Genomic DNA, 25,050 nt, shown 5'->3' with positions numbered 1-25,050 from the left:
TCTCACACGAGCAACAAGAATGAGGAGAGCTCCTCATCTCTCCAGCTCCCTCGACAACATCCCCTTTATTCCCAACTCCCCAGTGTTCCCAACCATTCCCTCCCTTCCATCACATCTTATGGACTACAACCACAATGGCACATTGGAACACCGCTCTTTCTCATTCCAAACAAACTCCCTTTGGCTCTCTTCAAATCACACACTAACACCATTTTCTTCTCACATTCTAACACTTACAAGACCAGAAACTCTTCCCAGCACTCCTACCTCACTTTACTTTCCACACATTTGACTTTACGTTTGTTACCCCCCATTCTCACTCCATCTTGTCACTCCTCAACACATGCACTATATGATATGAGCATCTTTCCGGGAATGCTTGAAATTTCCACGGATATATCTGAAACTCTGGAATTTTCTGAAGCAGCTCTTTGCTGGCCCCACCTATCCCTGACATATTCTTGTTAAACCTCCAATGACAGAAACGCCATCACATCTGTGCTCACTGAGCCACCAATCACAACCTCCCTTTCCCTTCTGTGCTCACTGATCCACCAATCACAACCTCCCCTTCCTTTCTGTGCTCAGTGATCCACCAATCACAACCTTCCCTTCCCTTCTGTGCTCACTATTCCACCAATCACAACCTCCCCTTCCCTTCTGTGCTCACTGATCCACCAATCACAACTTCCCTTCCCCTTTGTGCTCGCTGATCCACCAATAAAAACTTCCCCTTCCCCTTTGTGCTCGCTCATTTAATAATGACAGCTTCCTTTTTCTCTGCTGTTCAACCACCCCAGGTGCTTGCCGATCCTCATATCACAGCTTCCCCTTCTCCTCTGTGCTCTCTGATCCACCAGTCGAAACCTCCCCTTCTCTTTGTGCTTGCTGATCCACCAATGATAGCTTCCTCTTTCCAAGCTCTGCATCCACCCCAAGTGCTTACTGATGCTTCAATCATAGCCTCCCATTTCCCTCCACTGCTCACTGACCTCCAATTAGAGCTTTTGCTTTCCTTGCCCCCTCCACACATGCTCTTTGATCCTCCAATCACAGGTTCCCCCCCCCCCCTTTCCTGCTCTCTGCCAGTGTTTGTGCCAGTTACCTAAGCGTTTCACATTTTCAAACAATCAGAAGGCTCTTGGGTGATCTTGTAGAGATATGAGTGGGTGTTGAGGTCTCATGAGAGGTGTGGGAGCGTGTGAATCTAGTGAGGTGCTGATAGAACATGGTGCTGCAGAACAGTGTGAGTCTGGGACCAGAGTGAGGGCTGGTCAAGATTGTAACTACCCGTTGACAATTTTTAGTGGTTGTCTGAGAATGGGATTGATGGTAAGCAAGTGTTATTGCCACTTTACTGTATTCATTTTCAAAAGTTAATTGTTGGGGGTGCTGGGGGTCTGGGGGGTGCAAGGATGAATGTTCTAATACTCTTGCACTGGCATGGCCTGCTTCAATTTAAACTTCCTAGAAATTATATTACAAGAAACCTCCCAACCTGCTGTGAGTTCTTCACTTCACAAGACTGTCACTTCAACTTTACAGCATCAAAACAATCTAACAATCCAGGCATCCCACATGGGAGATGGGAGATCGTAAACCAGAGACTGTGATAACTGTAATTGGTAAAGGTGCATGACCTATATCTGTATCTAGTCTTTGTGTGTGAGACATTATGGTAATTCGAACAATTGTGTGAGAATAAATAACCTTCTTTATTTAAAACTCACAAAAGCTTGCTGCTGAATAATTTAATTGGAATACACACTCCAAGGGTAAGAAAAGACACATCTCTTTCCATACAAAAACACTGATCACAGGCTACTTACCTCAGCAGGGTGTCTCCATATTACTTTTAACCCTTCATTCACCTGAACAAATATTCAGTAAACTTCGCAACTTCAGGCTGTATTCTGAACGCTGTCACTTTCTAATGTCCAGATTCTTAGCGGTATCCTAACACTTGTCCTTTTTCCCTTTCTCCCAGGACCTTCTTGGCAGCAAGAAAATCCTGAAGAAGGTATCTTCAAAGACAACTGAGGTTATACTGGAAGACTCTTTGTGATTCACAGTTAAATTGGTGTTGAGATCCTAACTGGGGTCATCAGAGATAAAAACAAAAAACTGCGGATGCTGGAAATCCAAAACAAAATCAGAATTACCTAGAAAAACTCAGCCAGTCTGGCAGCATCGGCGGAGAAGAAAAGAGTTGACGTTTCGAGTCCTCATGACCCTTCAACAGAACTTAGTTTTGGGGTCATCAGACCCCGATTTACATTATTCATGAAGGAACATGCAACTTTGACAGATGCCTTGGTTGACTCACAAAGTTGCACAGTTAAAATCACTGACAGCACACAGCGAATGCAACTCTACCACTATTTTAACCAGGATTAAAATTTGGGATTTTAAACTCAGAAAGTGAGGAGTCACAGTTCATCATGGGTAGATACAAGAGTGCTCGAAGAAATCTCCGAGCCTTTTCATGCTGAGCCAAATTCTTCACAATTAGAAATCTTGAGAGTTACAAAATATCACTCGATTTTCATTTCCATAAATATTGAACATGACAACAGGTGGACAATCTCATTGCCACTGGACACACCATAACATAACCAACACAACAGTGTTTCAATGCATCAAACAAGGCACTAGTTTGCTTGCGGATATCCAGAAGAAAGCTCTACAACTTTAGTAACCTTTCTCAAACTTCATTACCCTCCGTGGCTGCTTTCTCCAATTGATCCTAATGGCACACAACTTTAATGTCTGGTTTAACTCTGAACTGAGCTTCAAACATTCAATGTATCCGATTTACTTCCACAATATTGCCTGCTTCTATCCATACCTCATTGCCACCCCTACTTAAATATTCAGACATGCTTATGTTACCTTAAGGTTCAAATTCTTCAATGTCTTTCCTGGCAGACTGCTGAGCCCCACGTTACATAAACTCCAACTTAAATAAAAGCCCACTGACTGCATGCTATCCATTCTAAGTCTCATTCTCTAATTAGCCCTGTCTTCATCAACCTCTGCTGGCTCTCCATTCCCTAAGGCATCAAATTCAAAGGGCTGAATTTAATGGCCATGGCAGCAGCTCTGTCCATTGGCTGGAAAGCTGGGAGCAACCCCAGCACAGCCATTTTCAGAATCCTCAGCAGAATTCAATGTCAATCAGGCAGTTGACAAATTGCCTGTGGGTCCTCCATACCTTTATGGATGAAGATCTCACCTCCAAGAGCTGCCAGCTAATCAGACAGCTAGCAGTTCTTCAGATCCAACACTGACACCAGAAGTAGTGACCATTGCTGGGACTGCAGCAAGCCCTGGAGCAGCCAGCATGGGGGAGGCGCCAGAGTGCAGGTAAGTTGGTTGGGCTCATCAGGGACAGTCAGGCAGGCCCTGGGGAGAGGAGGCCAGCGGTTGTTGTGGAGGACAGAGGGAGTTTTTCCACCAGGCACTGCCCTTGTTGCCATGGGACCCTCTCTATGGGCCACTGGGTCCCCGATTAGGAGGGACCGCACCAAGCCTGCCAGGAGGCTGTCAACTTTTACTGGGCATCCCACATGGAGTATGGTCCATCCACCCTACAGCTGGTACAATACCAGGGCAGTGGGATGAGGCCCTTAATTGGCCAATAAGGGCCTTAATTGGCTTCCAGGTGGAAAGGCCATTCATGACTATCTCCCCGACTTAATTGGAAGGATAGTCGAGATGATGCCAGGCACTTCACCCCTGCCCCCACCTTCCCTCTCTATTCTACTGCCCCCACCACACCAACCCACCCCCATCTCCTAGCCCACTCCCAGGTGGGGAGGGGGATTTAAATTCCACTCAAAATTGTTACTAATCTCTTCACTTCTGTGAGTTCTTCTAGCCCTACATCCTATGTCCTTTGGTCTTGTGTCTACCATTTATGTATTTCAATCTGTTTGCACCACTACAAGTGACAGAGCTGTCAGCCATTTTGGTTTAACCTTCTGGAATTCCCTCTCTAAGCCCACAGCCTAGCAAGCTCTCTTCCCATCTTCAAAAGCCCCCTTAAAAAGTACAATTTCGACTATACTTTCTGTCATCTCTCTTGAAAGTATCATTTCCCTTGAATCAATTACTTCTCATAATCTATTTCTCTTATGTGAAGTGCTTTGGTGCTGTTGAAACTGAAAGGTGCAATATAAATGCAAGCAGTTGTTGTTATATAAGTTACCTCATCATTGAAGGGAATAGGTGGCACTGTGGGATCCAAATGGAACATTTCTTCACATAATAGGGCTTTCATGCACAATGCCAGGCTATCCACATCTTTCGCCAGTGGACCAACCATTGACTCAACTAGAAAACAATAAGGATATCACTCAAAAATACGATTCATTGTTAAACAACTAGAAAAGTTGAATGATATATCTTTAGATTTGTAAAGATTACAGATTCAAACCCTATGCCCAAACTTGGGCACATAATCTTGGCTAACATTCCAGTCCATTAATGAGGGGGCAACAGGAGTCAAAAGGACAATTTCAAAATTGGTGGATGACAGCAAATTGTGGTCTGTAGCTAATACAGAGGAGACTGTGACAAAATACAGAAAACATTAATAATCTTGCAAATTGGGTGTGTAACTGGTAAATTAACTTCATTGTAGATAAGTGAAAGGAAATACATTTTGGTGGGGTCTAAGGAGAATACATACTCCTTGGAAAATAAGTGTTTAAATAGTTAAAGGAACAGAGATCAGAAGAATAAGTATACAAATCACAAAAGTAGCAAAACAAATTAATAATACCTTAAAAAAAACAAAGTGCTGGGATTCATTTCTAAAATACAAGAACATAAGAAATAGGAACAGCTGTAGACCATATGGCCCATCAAACCTGCTCCAGTGTTCAATACGATCATGCCCAATCTTGGGCTTTAACTCCATAACCGCCCACTCCCCATATCCCTTAATTCCCCGAAAGACCAAAAATTTATTTATACCAGCCTTAAATATATTCAACAATGGAGCATCCACAACTCCTGGGATAGAGAATATTCCAAAGATTCACAGCCCTTAGAGTGAAGACATTTCTCTTTATCGCAATCCTAAATGATCGGCTCCTTATCTTAAAACTGTGCCCCCATGTGTTAGATTCCAAGACCAGCAGAAACAATCTGTCAGCATCTTTTTTTAAAATTTGTTCATCATAAATAGAAAAAAGACCCTTCAGAATTTTGTAGGTTTCAATGAAAATGCCTCTCATTCTTCTAAACATCAGGAAATATATGCCTAATTTACTCAGCCTCTCATCATAGGACAACCCACTCATCCCAGGGACCAATTTAGAGAAACGTTGCTGTACCACCTCCAATGCAGGTGTATCCTTTCTTAAATGTGGAGACCAAATCTGTTCCCAGTATTCCAGAGGTGGTCTTACCAAAACTCTGCACAATTGTAGCAAGATTTCTTTATTCTTGGACTCCAATCCCCTTGCAATAAAGGCCAACATGCCCTTTGCCTCCTAATTACTTGCTGCACCTGCATGCCAACTTCATGTTTCTTATATGAGTGCACCCAAATCTCTTTGAACATCAATGCTTACAAATTTCACACCATTTAAAAAATATTCTGCTTTTCTATTCTTTGACCAAAGTGAAAAACTTCACACTTCTCTACATTATGCTCCAATTGACATCTTGTTCCCCACTCAATTAACCTATCCTGTATCTTTTACAGCCTCTCTTTGTCCTCCAAACAACTTGCCTTTCTACCTAACTTGGTATCATCAGCAAACCTAGATATATTACTCTTGTCTCTGCATCTAAGTCATTAATGTAGATTGTAAATAGCTGAGGCCCCAGCACTTATCCTTGCAGTATTCTACCATTCACTGCCTGCCAACTTAAAAAGCACATTTATGCCCACTCTCTGCTTTCTTTCTGTTAATCAATCCTCTACCCACGCTAAAATATTACCCCCAACTCCATAAGCCTTTACCTTGCCTATTTATTTTTGTGTGACACCTTATCAAATGCCTTTTGGAAATCCAGGTATAATACATTTACTACTTCTCCTTTACCCTACCCCACTAGTTACATCCTCAAAAAACCCTAATAAATTTGTCAAATTTAACAAAGCCACATTGACTTGTTCTAATTGTGCTATGCTTTTCTAAGTGCATTATTAAGACTTCCTTAATGATAGACTCCACCATTTTCCCAACAGCTGATGTTAGGATAACTGGCTTATGGTTCACTTTTTTCTCTCTCCCTCCTTTCTTGAAAACTGATGTAGCATTTTCCAAATTCTAACCTAATGCAACTATTCTTGAATCTAAGGGACTTTGGAAAATCATAGCTAGCACATCCATTATCTCTGCAGCTATCTCTTTTAGAACCCTATGGTAGAGGTCATCAGGATTTTAGTCCTGTAAGTTTCTCCAATACTTTTTCTCTGCTGATATTAATTTCCTTAACTTCTCACTTTTTTTGGCCCCTAGGATATCATCTATTGTGGAACTCATGTCTTCTCCTTTGAGGGACAGACACAAAATATTTGTTCAATGCCTCTACCATCTCCTTATTCCCCATGATAATTTCCACTGTCTCTGCTTCAAAGGGACCAAAATTTACTTCAGCTACTCTCTTCCTTTTTATATACTTATAAAAGCTCTTACAATATGTTTTCATTTTTCTGACTAGTTTGCTCTCATTCTATTTTTTCTTAATTTATCAACTTTTTGGTGACCCTTTGCTAGTTCCTAATACATTTCCAATCCTCAGACTTACTACCTTTTTTTGCAACATTGTAAGCCTCTTCTTTTAATCTAATACTATCCTTAACTTCCTGAGTAAGCCGTGGATGGGTCTTTCTTGCTGAGTTTTTGTTTTTCCATGTAATGTATTTCTGTTGAACATTTTAACTTGTTTCTTTACATGTTTCCCACTGTTCATTTACCTCCATGCCTGTTAGTCTATTTACCCAGTTAACGTGAGCCAGTTCTCCCCTCATACCTGTGTAATTGGCTTTGTTTAAGTTTAAGATTCTTGTATGCAATTGGAGTATGTCCCATTCAACCTTAACATGGAATTCAATGGTATTATGATCACTATTTCCCACTGGATTTTTTACTATGACATTACTAATTAACTCTGCTTCATTACACAGTGCTATATCTAAGATAGCTTTACCCCCTGTCGGTTCCATAACTTATTGAACCAAGAAACTGTCACAAAATCATTCTACAAACTCATCTCTAAACCACTTTTGCCAATTTGATTGTCCCAGTCTATATGAAGATTAAAGTCGCCCACAATTATTACATTTCCTTTGTTACAAGCTCCAATAATTTCTTGTTTAATGCCCTGCCCAATGGCATAACTACTGCTAAGGAGCATATAAACTACTCCCACCTGTGTTATTCCTAATTTCTACCCATACTGATTCTATTTCAGGATCTTCAGGGACCAGGTCCTTTCTCATGAATGTCCTTACGTTATCCCTTACTATCAGGGCTACCCCTCCTCCTTTGTCATTCTGTCTGCCTTTCTAAAATACTCTGAAGTATTCCGAAAAGCTGAGAAGTTATAAGTAACTTGCATAAAGCATTGATTAGACCACACTTGGAGTACCGTGAACAGTTCTAATCTTTATATTATAAAAGGGATATCGAAGCACTGGAGAAGACGCAAAAATACTTTACTAGAATGATACCAGAACTGAGAAATTATGCTTATCAGGAAAGATTGAATAAACTGGGCATCATTTCTCTCAGAAAAGACAGACAGAATGGCAAAGGAGGAGGGATAGTCCTGATAGTAAAGGATGACATAAGGACATTAGTGAGAAAGGATCTGGCCTTGGAAGATCATGAGGTAGAATCAGTATGGGTGGAATTTAGGAAATAGAGGTCTTCAAGATTATGGAAGCTTTTGGTAGTGTAGATATAGAAAAAATGCTTCCATTTGGGTGGGAGACCAGAACATGGAACCCTCAACATGATATAGTCACCAATATAGTCACCAATAGAGAATTCAGCAGAAAATTCTTTATCTGGAGAGTGATTAGTATGTGGAACTTAGTACCAGAGGGAGTCATTGAGGTATTTAAGGGAAAGCTACATGTGGGACAAAGGAATAGAAGAAGAGATTAATAGGGTTAGCTGAAGACCAGTGGGAAGAGGTTTGTGTGGAAAATAAACACTGGCATGGATCTTTATAGCCAAATGGCCTGTTTCTGTGTTGTAAATATATTGTAATACTTTGTAACTTTGTACTTATATGCTAGAAATGTTGCCATTTGGATGAAGTGTTAAACTAAGACCCAGGCCTAGATTTGCGCTACTGGGGCAGGTGTAATAACAACAGTAAAATTAAAAAACAGCCCTCTCACTCTCATCCCCCACACCCCCTCATCTCCCACCTACTCCTCATACGCCATTCATGTCAACTTATGTCCTCAACCCATCCCCCTTGGGGCCTCACACTTTTAATGGCAACATATGCCACTTTAGTTCACGCCCATGACCCCAGCTCACCCAGTATCTACAATGGGCAGACCTCAGGAACTAAAATAAAATAAGGTTCAAAGTATCTATTACAGACTTCACTATATATATAAAAACACTCTCATTGATTGAAACCCATTCAATAAATTTAAATCCCCTCAAGTACTTAATCCCTTATACCTCACATCAAAGACAGCTAATGCCTTCATAACCTCTTGGAGCTATCAAGCTATCAATTTACAGAACTCCCACCACCTCACCAACCTCCCCCCCCCCCCCGCCTACAAATGTGACTATGATAGAAGACGCTCTTGTAGATGCAGCCAAGCAGTGCTAATACTACAATGACAACTCTCAAGCTTATGCCAACAAACAGCAGCCTTTTCTTTCAATATTTAAAGAGAAGTGCAGGGGATTTTAAAAATGAAAGCTTTTTAAAAATGTATTCCTTAATAGGGTGTGGGTGTCATGGCTTAGGCCAACATCTATTGCCTTTCAGAAGGTGGTGGTGAGCTGCCTCCTTGAACTGCTGCACTCCATGTGGTGTAGGTACACCCACAGTGCTGTTAGGAAGGGAGTTCCAGGATTTTTACCAATAACAAAGAAGAAAGAGCAATATAGATCCAAGTCAGGGTCGTGCATGGCTTGGAGGGGGAACTTACAAGTGGAGTTGTTCCCACGTACTGCTGCCTTTGTCTTTCAAGGTGGTAGAAGTCACGGGTTTGGAAGGTGCTTGTAGATAGTACACACTGCCATGTCGGTGGTGGAGGGAGTGAATGTTTAAGGTGGTGAGTGGGATGCCATTCAAGTGGTCCGCTTTGTCCTAAGCTGTGTCCAGCTTCTTGAATATTGTTGAAGCTGCACTCATCCAGGCAAGTGGAGAGTATTTCAAAACACTCCTGACTTGTGTCTGCTAGATGGTGAACAGGCTTTGGGATGTCAGGGGATGAGTTACTGCAATTTTCCTAGCGTCTTACCTGCTCTTGTAGCCACAGTATTTATATGGCTAGACCAGTTCACTTTCTGGTCAATGGTAACACCCAGGATATTGATAGTGTGGGATGTAGCAATGCTAATGCCATTGAATGTCAAAGGGAGATGGTTAGATTCTCTCTTGTTGGAGATGATCATTGCATGGCACTTGTGTGGCGTGAATGTTACTTGCCGCTTGCCAAAGCCTGAATGTTGTCTAGGTCTTGCTGCATGTGGACACGGACTGCTTTAGTAGCTGAGCAGTCATGAATGGTGCTGAACATTGTTCAATGATTCTTGAACATCCCCACTTCTAACCTTATGATTAAAGAAGGTCATTGGGGAAGCATCTGAAGATGGTTGGGCCCAGGACACTAACCCTGAGGGATCTCCTGCTTGACAGTTCCACAGACCTTATCCTTATATGCACATTTATGTCCTCTCTTAAAAACTTGTAAGTCACACACTATGGGAACTGGACCGTGCTCCAGTAAAAATGGGATCTGTTCGAACTCTGCACAGGGTTCAAATGGCCCTGCAGGGTTCAGTTCCCATATGTTGAATCACATGATGCCCCCTTTCCTTTACCAGTGCAAATAGGATCTGTCGGAAATTCGGGCAGGTGTTCCTGATCCAGGTTCCTGCCACCATTTTAGTTAAGGCTCAGAGTCTCCATGACTCTGTGAAATTCCAGGCCCTGGTTTAGCATGGACCAAAGATCCCAGGACATTATTTGAAGAAAAGCGGAGAGTTCTCCGAGTGACATTGCTTCCTCAACCAATACCTCCAATGAAAATGGTGGTTTAGTGCTATTACCACAAGTATTTTCATGCAATGTGCATGTTTGGTGGCATGATACTTGCCTGTAATAATACAGCTGTAAGAATGCTCATATCATACTTCTTGAACTGCTAATACACTATTTAATATTAATGTGAGTACATTAATGAACATTTTGTTAATCACAGAATCACAGTGCAGAAGAGGCGCTTTGGCCCATTGAGTCTACACCAACACGTGAGAAACACCTGACCTACCTACCTACTCCCATTTACCAGCATTTGGCCCATAGCGTTGAATGTTATGACATGCCAAGTGTTCATCCAGGTACTTTTTAAAGGATGTGAGGCAACCCGCCTCCACCAACCTCCCAGGCAGTGCATTCCAGACCGTCACCAACCTCTAGGTAAAAAGGATTTTCCTCACATCCCCTCTAAACCTCCTGCCCCTCACCTTGAACTTATGCCTCCTTGTGACTGACCCTTCAACTAAGGGGAAAAGCTGCTCCTTATCCACCCTGTCCATGCCCCTCATAATCTTGTACACCTCAATCAGGTCGCCCCTCAGTCTTCCAAGCTCCAACAAAAACAACCCAAGTCTATCCAACCTCTCTTCACAACCTAAATGTTTCATCCCAGGCAACATCCTGGTGAATCTTCTCTGCGCTCCCTCCAGTGCAATCACATCCTTCCTATAATGTGGCGACCAGAACTGCACACAGTACTCCAGCTGTGGCCTCACCATGGTTCTATACAACTCCTCCCTACTTTTGTAATCTATGCCTCGATTGATAAAGGCAAGTGTCCCATATGCCTTTTTCACCACCCCACTAACATGCCCCACTGCCTTCAGAGATCTATGGACACACATGCCAAGGTCTCTTTGTTCCTCAGAACTTCCTAGTGTCATGCCGTTCATTGAATACTTCCTTGTCAAATTACCCCTTCCAAAGTGTATCACCTCACACTTTTCAGGGTTAAATTCCATCTGCCACTTATCTGCCCATTTGACCATCCTGCTATATCTCCCTGTAGCCCAAGACAGTCAACCTCACTGTTAACCACCCAGCCAATCTTTGTGTCATCCGCAAACTTACTAATCCTACCCCCCACATAGTCATCTATGTCATTTATATAAATGACAAATAATAGGGGACAGAGGACAGATCCCTGTGGTACGCCACTGGACACTGGCTTCCAGTCACTAAAACACTAATCCAGTCACTTTAGGGCATTGACTGCTGTACAACTGCTTTAGAGCACTGACTCAGAGCAAATTTATAATGTCCATTTCACTGAGTATACACCCCCACCCTCACACCCACACTCCGCTCACACCACCACCACTGGCTCAAATTTATCTTAGTCTTTATCTGGGGTATTTTGTCTCTCCCAGAAGTTCATAGGACTCAGGGTTGGGTAGTGAGTACAAGAATTGTGAAGCATAAGGCATTACAACTGTATGGGACAAGCTGGATGGAACAGTACATATTTTCCTGTCCATCATTTTCGAACGTTCATATAAAAAAGGAATTGTTTGATCAGCCAAAGCACACTCCAGTTATGCAATAGTCATGATAAGTTGGAAAGAGGTCCAACAGACACTGCACTAACGCAGTAGATGTACTATCTGCATTATGAGTGTCCTATCTGGTGTGTGCTCATGGTTGGCCTCTCTTCATACTCTGCCTCACTAAGAAAAATCAATTTAAAGTTGCATCCGTGTTATTCAACAGAAAACTCTATACTCCTGTCAGCAGTGCTTTTTGAAATCTTGCCCTAAATCATCTGGTGCCAGATCTGAGTTTGAGTTTAATATTCACTCCCAACTTGCTCCCCAATCCCAGTGAGATTCTCATAACTGGCCTATAACAAGGCCTTAACAGTTTTTAACAAATAAGGTGATTGGGAATGAAACAGAAGAGAAATCCATTCCAGCTTTCTACTGGTTTGACAAATTACTACATCAAAATTAACACAGAGGAAAGTTGCTTCTCAAGCAGATTGGAACAAGCCATTAGACAGGCATGAAAATACAAGGAGTACAAGAAATTTATAGAAGTAAAAGTTTTGCACAACTTCCTTCTACTTTATTTCTTGCTTATAAAGCAAAGGATCCCATATGCTTTTTAACAGTCTTCAAAAATTTGTATGCATACAACCCCAGGCCTCACTGTTCCTGCACAATCTTTATAATGGTATCATTTAGTTAATAATGCCCCTCCTCATTCTTCCTGTCAAAATGCATCACTTCATAATTTCTGTTTTATGTCTTTACTTTATATTTATTCATAGAATGTGGGTGTCACTGGCTAGGCCAGCATTTATTGCCCATCCCTACTAGCCCTTGAACTGAGTGGCTTGCTAGAGGGTGTTTAAGAGTCAACCACATTGTTGTGGGTCTGGAGTCACATTAGGCCACAGGCTAGGCAAGGATGGCAGATTTCCTTCCCTAAAGGGCATTGGTGAATCACCAGGGTTTTTCTGAAAATCAGCAATGGTTTTTTTTTAATCACTTTCAATTCCAGAATTTTTTTTATTGAATTCAAATTCCACCATCTGCCATGGTGCATTTCAAACCCAGGTCCTCAAAGCATTACCCTGGGTCTCTGGGTTATCAGTTCAGTGACAATACCATGACACTACCACCTCCCATGTGCCTTCCCATTTCATCAGTCTGTCTATGTCCTCCTAAAGTTTGTTATTATCTTCCTCACTATTTATAACATTCTTGAGTTTTGTGTCATCTGCAGTCTTTAAAATAATGCCTTGTTCACCCAAGTGCATTTCATTAATGGATTTCAAAAAGAGCAGAGATCCTAAAAATGAAACCTGGGAACACTACTCTATGCTTCCCTTCTGAAAAACAACCAATAACCACCATCTCTGCATTTTGTCTCCTAGTGAATTCCATAATTCTCCTGTCACTGCCATCTTGGATGCTCCTTGCCTGTGGGATCATACAAAAGCAGCAAGGAGAGTGGGGGTAGCAGCATGCACTATCCCTCCACTATAATCAAACTCCTTTGCATAGGTTTGGCTATAAAGTATGACCTACAGACATACAACCTGGTCCTACAGTGATCAAAAGTGGGAGAAGTGACAGGTGCCATCACACTGTAAGTTGTATTCCTCAAAATGCAATAGATGATGGTCAGTCGCTTTTTGCACCCGGAGGCAGCATAAACGTCAGGCAGCATTATATGACAACCTAGCTGCTCCATTTAGGGATGCCAGATTTCACCAGAGGGGCTGAGAAAAGGAAGCCTGCTTCTTAGATTACTGCCCAGTGTACCACGGCTGGGGTGACTCAATACAGCAGCAAGAAACCACAGAAAAAAACAAAGACAAAGTCACCAACCATGATAGCAGCATGCTGGAATGTCCACACCCTACTTGAGCGTCAAGCCAGCCAGTGGACCAGAATGCTATTCAGCTCCAGTAGCCAGGAAACCTAGCCACTATTGTATCGAAATAGCTGCCTTTAGCAAGACAAGACAAGCAGGAGGAGGCAGCTTGAAGAAATAGGAATAGGATACCCTTTCTTTTGGAGCAATCGAGCTCCTCTCGAATATAGAGAGGCAAGGGTTGGTTTTGCCATTGGGAGAGAGATTACAAAGGATCTCAAAAACCTTCGCAAAGACATCAATGAACACCTGATGAGCCTACAACAACATGGGAGACACACAGCAATCAGAAGTGCAAATGCCTGTCTAATGACGAACAGTGAAGATGTAAAGGAAAGGTTCTATGATCTGGACCATCTCCTACAATCAAACCCTAAAGACAACAATATTATCTTCTTGGGTGATTTCAATGCCAGAATCAGATATGACCACATCTCATGGGCAGGCATCCTCAATCAATATGGGGTTGGAAAGGAAAATGGAACTCTCCTACTTCAGTTGTGTGTCAGGCATGACCTTGCCATAACTAATACAATATTCCACCAGAAAGGAAAATACCAGACAACCTAGCAACACCCCCCAATTCAAACATTGGCATCTCCTTGATTATGATCCTGTCAGACAGAAGGAAAAGGCTAATGTCAAATAACTCACTGACTACTGACTAGCTGACTGCTAGACAGACCAATGCCTGATCCACACCAAACTGAGTCTAAAGATACAGCCAAAACCTGGTAAATCGGCATGGTAAATCTACTTGCCAGGCATGACCAAAGCTAAATGTCAAACTCCTCAAGTACCCTACTATTGCCTTAGACCTTGCTACACAACTTGACACAACTATTCAGTTCTTCCTCCCCTAAGTGATGTAGAAGATGAATGGAAACAGCCCTATATCAAATCAGCCCAGTGTACATTTCTCCCGATTTTTATTTCCATTGAAGTAAAACGAGCTGCCTAGTCACTGTCACACATTTTACACTATGACACAAAGTAAGAAGCACCCTCAAGAACTTTAGGTAGGTGTCAAAACAATTCACCTTTATGAGAAAATCATGTCCACTATTTCAGAGCAACATTGTGTTTCTTCACCCTCTGCCTTCAACAATATTTTCTTAGCAATTTTACATCACTGATTAGGTTATAGACATTTATTCCCTGGAGTTTAGAAGAATGAGGGGTGATCTTATTTTAAATATATAAATTTCTTAAGGGGCATGACAAGATAGATGCTGAGAAAACATTTCCCCTGGCTGGGGAATCCAGGGTCACAGCCTCAGAATAAAGGGTCAGCTATTTAGGACTGAGACAAGGATAAATTTCTTCACTTATAAGGTTGCAAATCTTTGAAATCCTCTAGGTCCAGAGACTCATAGGTGTTCAGTTATTGAGTATATTCAAGACAGAGGTCAATTAGGTAGTAAGGAAATTAAGGGACATGGGGATAGTGTGGGAATGTGGAGTTGGGGTAGGCCATGATCCTGATTGGTGGAGCAGGCTTGAAGGGCCAAATGGCCTCCTCCAGCTCCTCTTTCTTAGCTTATTATGCTCTTGCATATAAAAGGCTTTTAGTTATGTGCTAGTGGTAAGGACATTGAGATAATATGGAGTACATACTTTGATGCACTATATTTTGAAGCAATCAGGCTTTCTGTTGGTAGAAGCAGTTCAGTCTGATGAGAAGGCATGTAGGAGAAAGGCAAGGGGCCATAATACATGGGGCAATTCTAGTCTAGTTTGTTTGAAGGTTTGGAGTAGCACATAGGATGATACCGATATAATGTTTTAAATAGCAACAGCATTTATGTAGAATAGAAACTCACAAGTTTTCTGTCCAGGCAAACTTCCTGACAATCCAATTTTGCTGTATGAAATGAAAACATATTATTACTTTAATTCATAAACCAGTTTCTTTATCAATATCAGCTGCCTAGTCAATATCGATTCATTGCAGTCATTTCCAGAACGAGTAGTAAGTTGCCTCCTAAAGCTAACCTCTTGAAACTAATATTCTGGTACGTTTTGCCCAAATGTATTGGCAGAAACATCAACTTTCACGGCTTATATGTTATATATAGAACAAAAAAGCATTCCACTTTAGACTTAACAAGTTTGTAGCCAATAGCAGGTGCTTGCAGAAGATGCAAATAAATGCTAATGAGGTGGGATGGTTGTTACCTGACTTATTTTCCTCCCCATTTGTTTGAATGTGAGAATTAGGCCCTGTAAGCAGTCCATCTCTGACTGGAGTGAGGGATCCAAGCAGATGTATCCCTTTTTATCTCAAAGACAGCTGGGCAGGGGTCATACTGTTACATTTTTAATAGCCATTGTACTTCATAACCATTTCTGTTTTTATGTTTTTCATCCACTTTCTTTGTAATATCATAAGCTTGAAAATGTGCAAACAAAAAGTCACAAGAAAGAAACAGCAAACTGAAATCCCTTTTCAAAAATATCTTGGAACTATGGTCCCCACTGAATCTGATGACAAGAAGTTTATTGGACAATCAGTTGGTGTAATGTGCTATGAAATTTGGTACAATTGTATGGTTTATAAGATCATTATGTTTTGTGGCTGTGTCTTCAGACTTGGGGTAAATGCAAGGGGTCATATGACCTATTCTATAATCTGCCTGACAGTAATCCTGGATGGTTTGATTGTAATAGATCAAAGGAAGATTTGGATTGCTTTACCGAGAAGAAGGTGCAAGATATTTATGCTTGGAGACAATGGCAACAATCCCTGGGTATACCATGAGTAGGTGCTGAGACTCCTAAAGTCACAGAAATATGTTATCGGCATCAAGTTAGCATCAGTTGTGCTGCAAACTATTCATTTACTTCTAAGATGAAAGGGAATTGGGATCAAAGATAACTAATTAGCATTTCTATTGAGACACAAAGCTAATGTGTTTCCTGTTGTCCTGGGGAAGAGGGCAGAGGAAACCATTTGGAGATCAGGATACAAGCTTTCCTATAAATTCCATAAGTATCACAGACAGATGGCTCTTTTGTGTGGTCTGCAGCCTTCTGAGAGGCAGAGAGAGCAGGAAATAGAGGCAGCCAGGCCTGCACCTGAAGCAGAGGAAATGCTGACTCTATTGTTAATCATGCAAAGTGTGGGTGGGAGCTCATATTCAGATTAAAGACCAGGTTCATAAGGATTTAGAGGAGGCTGGAATATTTGCCTAGCTTGGAGCTGGAGGAAGCAATCTACAGTATAACCCTCATAGTGAAAGTCAATTCTGGGATTGAAGGTTACCGAGCTGGGAAAGTCAAATGGAAGCAACCCATTGAAAACTTGGAGCCACTGTGGACCATTTGCCATAAAAACTGTATCTTTGTGGAGAGTGTAATGTGCCATAAATAAAAATGAACTGTTTATGTCTGTAACTTAAACTATAAGTTGCTTACAAAAAGGAAATAATGTTTAGTATAGTGTTTTTTAGTCATTTGTTAAAGTAAGAGTTTTAAAATGTGATGAGTCATTCTTTCAGTTAATAATTAGAACTTCAAATCTCTTTTGAAAATTATCAGTCTCTATAGAGATTGTAACAAATTTTAATTTATCTATAACTCAGGAAGAATATATTGGCCTTGGCGGGAGTACAACTCTGAATCACTAGAATGAAACTGGGGCTCAGAGCGGCCAATTATGAGGACAGCTTGCATCGAAGATCGAGGGGGTATTTTGATCAAGGTATTAAGAGTGATTTGATAGAAATTACTTCTTCCAATAGGGCAATCAAGAATATGGGGACATAGTTAGAGCTGGGCAACTCAGGATTGAAATCAAGATGCACTTTTTTATGCAAAGGCCAGTAGAAGTCTTTAATTCTCTCCCCCATAAGGTTGTGGACCCAGGACAATTGGAGCTTTCAAGACTGAGAAAGAAAGACTTTTGTTAGGTATGACATGGATCAACTGTGGGTGAATGGAGTCGAGCTGCAGATCAGCAATTAACTAACTGAACGATGGAGCAGGCTGGAGGGGCTGAATAGCCTACTCCTGTTCCTATAATAACAAACAAATTTCTCACCTTAATCGGTTTGCAGTTGGTTTGAAACCACAGATTCCACAGCATGCAGCTGGAAAGCGTATACTGCCACCAATGTCTGTTCCAATACCAAGGATGGAGCCACCTGCTGCAATCAAGGCAGCCTCGCCACCAGATGACCCACCTGATGTCCGCTTTGCATTATGTGGGTTGATGGTCTCTCCATAAATGGGATTACTGCACTCAAAGCTGTTGCAAAGAAAAATACATCATTTTATGGGTGATCTGTAACGTTAATAATCTGTAAACATTAGCAGGGAACCTAAAATGACTCTACTCCACCTCCCTCCATTAACACTTCAAAAAGGACTGCTGTATACTTATTAACTAAGGAAGGGATAGTCCTTATAAGCACTCATGCCAACCAATAGCTTTTTAAGTTCACAGTGGACTTTTCAATCCATTTGTCACCTTGTAAGCATTTCACAAGAAACATTGGTTGGGGGGGGGAGTGGATTTTAATGACCCGCAATAGAGGGAAACATGGCGTGCAGGGTGACTGAATTAGGCAGGATGCAAAATGTTGATTTCCCAGCAGCAGGTTGGCATGCAGAGTCAGTGGTATGTTTGCAGCATGTCAGGCCTCACACCAGCCTGTGGAGGGTTTGTATTTGTGATACATTCGCATGCCGTGAGTACTCATTAGCATAAACCTTTTTTTGATACAGGCATACCTTTAAGGTAAAGTTAGTGGTACACAAGAATCTTGTTGCACACAGTTCACATTTGTTTAAAGGTGGTGTGCAACAATTGTCTTTGTGTCTAAGGTCAGTGGTCTTCCTTGTGGAACTCTATGGCACAAGGTGGGTGGGGCGGGAGAATGGCAGCTTGCATGGAGGCTCAAGACTAGCAAGGGTAAGTCACAAGTGAGGGGAGGGGTGGGTGAAGTGGGATTGGGGGCATGGAGGAGTGAATTGGGAATGGCCTGGCATCCTGGGTGCAGTGGAGGGTGGTGTGGACAGTCAGTCAAGCTAAGAAAATAAGGGGCCTAAAGGAAGTGTCTGTATGATCCAAGTGTGGGGCCATCTCAGGGTATTGGCTGACAGTCCTTTCAGGGCTTTAAGCTCACAACATGCCTACCACTTTTCAATTATCTCCACTGAGAGTGATTTTGGATAATGTCCTTCAAATGTGTAGAAGGGAAGGTCAGCTGAGCCTGCAATTTCAGCCATATCGCTCAGAACGGTGAGTACAATATTGGTCTCTAACATGGACAATAATAAAGAGTGAACGCAAAAGCACAATATTGCTTCCTCCACAATAAAAGAGATGTCCCTAAATCCCCTGTAGCTATCAATGCGCGCCAACTATGAGGTCTGCCAGTACATTTAGCACTCTGACTAAGCTTGTATCAACTAATAATGATGATGCACACATGAATAAAGTGAAACCAATGTAATGTGAATTATTTACAAGTGAAATTTAAATTTGCAAAAACATGCATGCCACCTTTGTGTCCTCAATAAGTCTTATGTTAATGTCAATGGAGTTGGGCAGGAAAGTTTTGGCCATGATGCAGAGCCTTCCTGTTTGACCAAGAGGCTCTTTTATAGCCCATCTGTAGCTGCAGCATTATCAGCTGACAGTGGGTTTCACCAATGAAAAATATCCCCCATCACAGAATCACGCATGTTTCCCCTGCCTCCAGCACATTAAATTTTATTTGCAATCATGTGGGAAACAAGCAGAAGTGGCACATAATTCCATTCTGCTGTCAGGAACAGCGTACCACTGACAAATCCCACCCATCGTCTTTTTGAATTGGAGATTGTCAACACGAGCTAATCAAATCAGTACAAAAACAGAACTGGAAGTGATAGAACCAATCCCTTTTTCTGCTTCAGACAAAAAGTTTTGAGATGCTATGTCTCAGAGCCATAGCAAGGGATGTTTTTATTGAGAGTTTAGGATTTTACTACAGTGTTTTGGCGATATAAGGTGCAGACCACTGGTACTGGCAATTTCTGCTTATATCATTAATATCTGTAACTTAGTTGGTTGTTTATCCATTCAAGACTAAAGTGTCTTTGTTCCTGTGGTGCAACCAGGAAGAGTGCCCACACAACTTATATTATAGCAGTCAATATCCATATAATTAATAATTATAGTAAAATAGAGTGCTACCTAATGGAGGCAGTCAGCTGTACATGAGAGTCTGAAAATACAAACTTCAGCTCTCCATGTCCGTTCAAGGGAACCAGTTTATGTGCACCTTATTTTTTATGACAATAGCGTATAGTGACTCTTATTTCTAGTAGAAGAAAATAAACATTTTCGAAAGATCCCAAAGATGTTAGATGTTATTGTTAACAATACATGCTTAGCACATTTTTTTGACATTCCTCTATCCATTGTTCAATTAGGAAGATATTAACCTTCCTACTTAACTTCATTTGTAAAACTGTATTGAAGCCCAGACAACTATTTCAATTTTCATACTTCAGAGAAATTAGTTTTGGCTTCATGATCAGAATTATAATAAGCTTCAAAATGCCAGAAGGTGCATCAAATGAAGGGTTAAAGATCAAAATGTTCTGGGAGGAGGCATGACTTCAGACGTCCCAGAAAATAAATCTCAAACCTTCAATGGTCACATTCTCTTGCAGCTAAATTGAATGTAGAAATTACTGAAAATTATGTTTTTATGTACTTTAGAGTTGTCACACTATAATAAAATGTTGGATATATTTAGCATAAGTACCGACCTGCACTTTCAGTGCAAAGCCACATATGAATGGAATTAAGGCATATATGTTCAGGGCTGTTTTTCAGTTCTCAACTTTTCTGGGCCTCTTCAGTTTTTGTGCTGCAGTTGGTCATTTTTTAGTGGCAGATGTGACCAACATAATATATTTTTTGATTTCCCCACAAGGCTATCCTCATTTGAAAGGTGAAATAATCCAGCTGAAGTCCTTGAGAAACCCATTAGATCCACAGTTCTGTCACGCTGAGCCCCAGAAAGGGTTTGAACGCAGAGTAATAATCCACAGCATTTTCACCAGGGGAGCCAGGTTTGAACCAGTAATAATAATATGTCGCTCTTTTCTATCTACCGTAGAAGTAAGAATTAACCTAGAATAAATTAGTTTAGGGACAAACTCAATTCGATTCTTAGGCATGAGTCTACAGCACAAATTGCTCACTGATAGTACAAAGGATTGACATTTTGTCATCTGCTGCCAAATGCATGCTAGTCAATTCTATAAAGCAGTACTCACAGAAATAAAAAAGCAATCAATTTCCTTCTTTAGGTGAAATAATTAATCTAAATTACTATCATCAATTGGATAAATGCTTCATACATAAACACAAACAAAGATAACCTATAGGGCCTCATCTTCAATAGCCTATCTGTTGCACTTGACCATGACAGTATTGGTAGGAGTGGTGACTGCACAATCTATGACCTAATGGTCCAGCATAGTCCTCACTCCGCCATCACTAATAAGGCAGGTGACCATCGGTGGTTCAGTAAAGAGTACAGAAGTGCATGCCAGCAGCAGCATCAGGAGTATCTGAAAATGAGGTACCAACCTGGCGAAGCTACAACACAGGAATACATGCATGCTACACAGCAGAAGAAATGTGCTATAGACAGAGTTAAGCCATTCCACAGCCAATAAACCTGTTAAAAATTTTGCAGTTCTACCACATCCACTCTTCCAATTCTAGCCTCTTGTGTATTCCCTATTTTAATTGTTCCACCACTGATAACTGCATCTTCGGTTGCCTAGGCCCTAAGCGCTAGAATTCCCTCCCTAAATTTCTCTGCCTCCCTAACTTGATTTCCATTTTTAAGACACTCCTTCAAACCTACCTCTTTGCCAAGCTTTTGGTCATCTGACCTAATGTATCTTTTTGGTGGCGCAGTGTCATACTTTGCTTTACATTGCTCCCGTGAAGCGCCTTGGGACATTTCACTTTGTTAAAGGCACTGTATAAATATAAGTTGTTGTTGCTGCAAATGGTGGTAGACAATTAAGCATATTTACATCATCACTAAGACCACCTATTTCCACTTTTATAACTTTACCTGACTCTGCCCTGTCTCAGCTCATCTGCTGCTGAAACCCTCAACCATGTTTTTGTTAATTCTAGACTTCAGAATTCTGACACACGCCTGGTTGGCCTTCCACGTTCTACATCCTTAAACTTGAGGTCATCCAAAACTCTATTGCCTGTGTCCTAACTCACACAAAGTCCTGTTCACCCATTAACCCTGTGCTCTCTACCTATGTTGGCTCCCAGTTAATCAATGCCTTCATTTTAGAATTGTCATTCTTGTTTTCAAACCCCTCCATGGTCCCTCCCAATCTCTGTATTCTCCTGCATCCCCACAATCCTCCAAGATATCTGTGTTCCTCCAAATCAAATTTTGAGCATCCTTGATTTTAATTGTTCCACTATTGGTGGTTAGACTTCAGCAGGCCTAGGCCCTAGCTTTGGAATTCTCTCCTTAAATTTCTCCATCCCTCTTTCTTCTCTCCCCCGTTAAGACGTGCATTTGTCATCAGTCCTAATGCCTCATTATCTAGCTGGGTGTCAAATTTTATTTGACAATGCTCCTGTGAAGGGCCTTAGGATGTTATACTACATTAAAAGTGCTATATAAAAACAAATTGCTGTTATTGTTTTTGTATCCAATGAGAAGAGGAGGCTTCATGAACATTCCCATCTTCAATGATGGCAGGACTCAACGCAAGTGAAAAAGACAAGGATGAAGAAATGCCTAGTAGATGATCCCTCTGGGTTTCCTCCTAAGTTTTGAACCATCACAGATGTTAGTCTTCAGCCATTTCGATTTACTTCATGCGACATCAAGAAATGACTGAGTCTACATGGCACTGGCTATGACAACATTTTCAGCTGTATGCTGAAGAGCTGTGCTCCAGAACTATCAGTGCTTTTTGCCAAGCTGTGCTTAGCATAGCAAATTCACTGACATCTATCCGACAATGTGGAAAATTGCCCAAGTAGGTCCCATCCACAAAAAAGCTGAACAAATCCAATTCAGCCAATTACCATCCTATCATTCTAGTCCCAATCATTAGTGAAGTGATGGAAGGAGTTATCAACAGTGTTATCAAGCGATACTTACCAATAACTTGGACAGTTTGTCTTATTCTAGGACCACTGAGCTACAGAGTTCATTCAGAGCTTCAATCTTGGTTCAGACATGAACAAAAGAGCTGAATTCCAGAGGTGAAATGATGGTGGCTATCTTTGACACCAAGACAGTGTGACAACAAGCAGCTCTAGTAAAATTGAAGCCAATGGGGATCCAGCTAAAAAATCTCGACTGGCTGGAATCATATCTATCACAAAGGAAGGTGGTCGTAGTTGCTGAGGGCCAATCATCTCAGTCCCAGGACATCCCTGGAGGAGTTCCTCAGGGTAGTGTCCTAGGCCTAACCATCTTCAGCTGCTTCATCAATTAACTTCCCTCCATCATAAGGTCAGAAGTGAGGAGGTTCACTGATAATTGCACACTGCTCAGTACCATTCTCAACTCCTCAGATAGCAGTCCGCTCTCACATGCATCAAGTAATATTTACACCAGACAAGTGACAGACAATGACCAGTTCCAACAAGAGAGAAACTAACCATCTCCTCTTGATAGTCAATGGCATTACTATTGCCGAGTCCCAACAATCAACATTCTAAAGGGTGATCAATGACCAGAAACTGAATTTGACCAGCCAAGTAAATACTGTGGCTACTAGGGCAGGTCGAGTACTTTGCAGCATGTGCTTCAGCTCCTGATTTTCCAAAGTCTGTACAACACCTACAAAACACATATCAGAGTGGGATAGGCATAGCTGCAACAACATTAAAGAAGGCTGACACCATCCTCATGAAAGGGAAATCATGTTTAACTGATTTATTAGAGTTCTTTGAAGGAATAGCGTGTGGTGTGGATAAAGGGGCGTTTGTAGATGTACTGTACTTGGATTTCCAGGAGGCACTTGATAAGGTACCACATCAAAGGTTATTGTGAAAAATAAGTGTAGTGGGTAACATATTAGCCTGGGTAGACGACTGGTTGGCTGGCAGAAAACAGGGTATGCATAAATGGGTCTTTTTCTGATTGACAGGAAGTGACGAATGGAGTTCTAGTGGCTTCAACTTTTTACAATTTACATCAATTACTTAGATGAGGAGAGTGAAAGCATGGTAGCTAAATATGCAGGTGATACAAAGATAGGTAGGAAAGTATGTTGTGAAGAAGACATAAAGAGTTTGCTGACGGATATAGATTGGTTGAGTGAGTGGGCAAAAATCTGGCAAATGTAGTATAATGTGGGAAAATGTGAAGTTGTTCACTGGCAGGAAGAATAAAAAGGTAAAGTATTACTTAAACGGAGAACGATGCAGAATTCTAAGGTGCAGAGGGATCTAGGCATTCTTGTGCATGAGTCGCAAAATTTTAGTATGCAGGTACAGCAGGTAATTAAGAAGGCTATTGGAATGTTTTCCTTTATTGTGAAAGAAATTGAACATAAAAGTAAGGATGTTATGCTTCAGTTATACAGGGCATTGGTGAGACTACATCTTGAAAACCGTCTGCAGTTTTGGTCTCCTTATTTAAGCAAGGATGTAAATGCATTGGAGGCGATTCAAAGGAGTTTACTAAATTGATACCTGGAATGAGCGGGTTGTCTTATGAATATAGGTTGGACAGGCTGGGCTTGTTTCCACTGGAGTGTAGAAGAGTGAGGGGTGATTTGATTGAAGTATATAAGATCCTGAACGGTATTGACAAGGTGGACGTGGAAAGGATGTTTCCTCTTGTGGGTGAGTCCAGAACTAGGGGGCACTGTTTTAAAATTAGGGGGCGCCCTTATAGGACAGAGATGAGGAGAAATTTTTTCTCACAAAGGGTTGTGCAACTTTGCCTCAGAAGGTGGTGGAGGCAGGGTCACTGAATATTTTTAAGGCAGAGATGGATAGATTCTTGTTGGGCAAAGGAATCAAAGGTTATTGGGAATGTAGAACTCAAAACACAAACAGATCAGCCATGATCTTATTGAATGGAGGAGCAGGCTCGAGTGGCCAAATGACCTACTCCTGAACCTATTTTGCATGTTCGTATCCAGGACAAAATAGTCTGCTGAATTGATGCCTTTGCATACTGGCATAGTATGTCTGCGGTATGCATAATCTACAGGAAGGACTGCAGCAAGTTTTCAAGACTTTTTCTACTGCACCTTCCAAATCCATGACCTCTACCACCTTAAAGGACAGAAGCAGCACATGTATAGGAAAACTATTAGTTCCAAGTTCCCTCAGGTCATCCTGACTTGGACTAATAGGTATTGAGTCAAAATCTTGAAACTCCCTACCTA

The 25,050-nt window shown here is 41.4% G+C and overlaps 1 protein-coding gene across 1 annotated transcript in view; it reads right to left on the bottom strand.

The window, feature by feature from the left end:
- The window catches only part of LOC121288965 (fatty-acid amide hydrolase 1-like), a 98,046-nt gene that overhangs the window by 58,305 nt on the left and 14,691 nt on the right, over positions 1–25,050 (bottom strand). Inside the window, exons 5-7 of the mRNA XM_041207828.1 lie at positions 17,687–17,893; positions 15,468–15,508; positions 4,211–4,335 (exon numbers count right to left, since the gene is read on the bottom strand). Coding sequence (XP_041063762.1) covers positions 4,211–4,335; positions 15,468–15,508; positions 17,687–17,893 — 373 coding nt within the window. The remainder of the gene's footprint in view (positions 1–4,210; positions 4,336–15,467; positions 15,509–17,686; positions 17,894–25,050) is intronic.

Source organism: Carcharodon carcharias, chromosome 16 (genome assembly GCF_017639515.1).
Source record: "Carcharodon carcharias isolate sCarCar2 chromosome 16, sCarCar2.pri, whole genome shotgun sequence".
NCBI classification, from domain to species: domain Eukaryota; kingdom Metazoa; phylum Chordata; class Chondrichthyes; order Lamniformes; family Lamnidae; genus Carcharodon; species Carcharodon carcharias.
The sequence above is the reverse complement of the archived record's forward strand: the minus strand, read 5'-3'. Positions and strand labels throughout refer to the sequence as shown.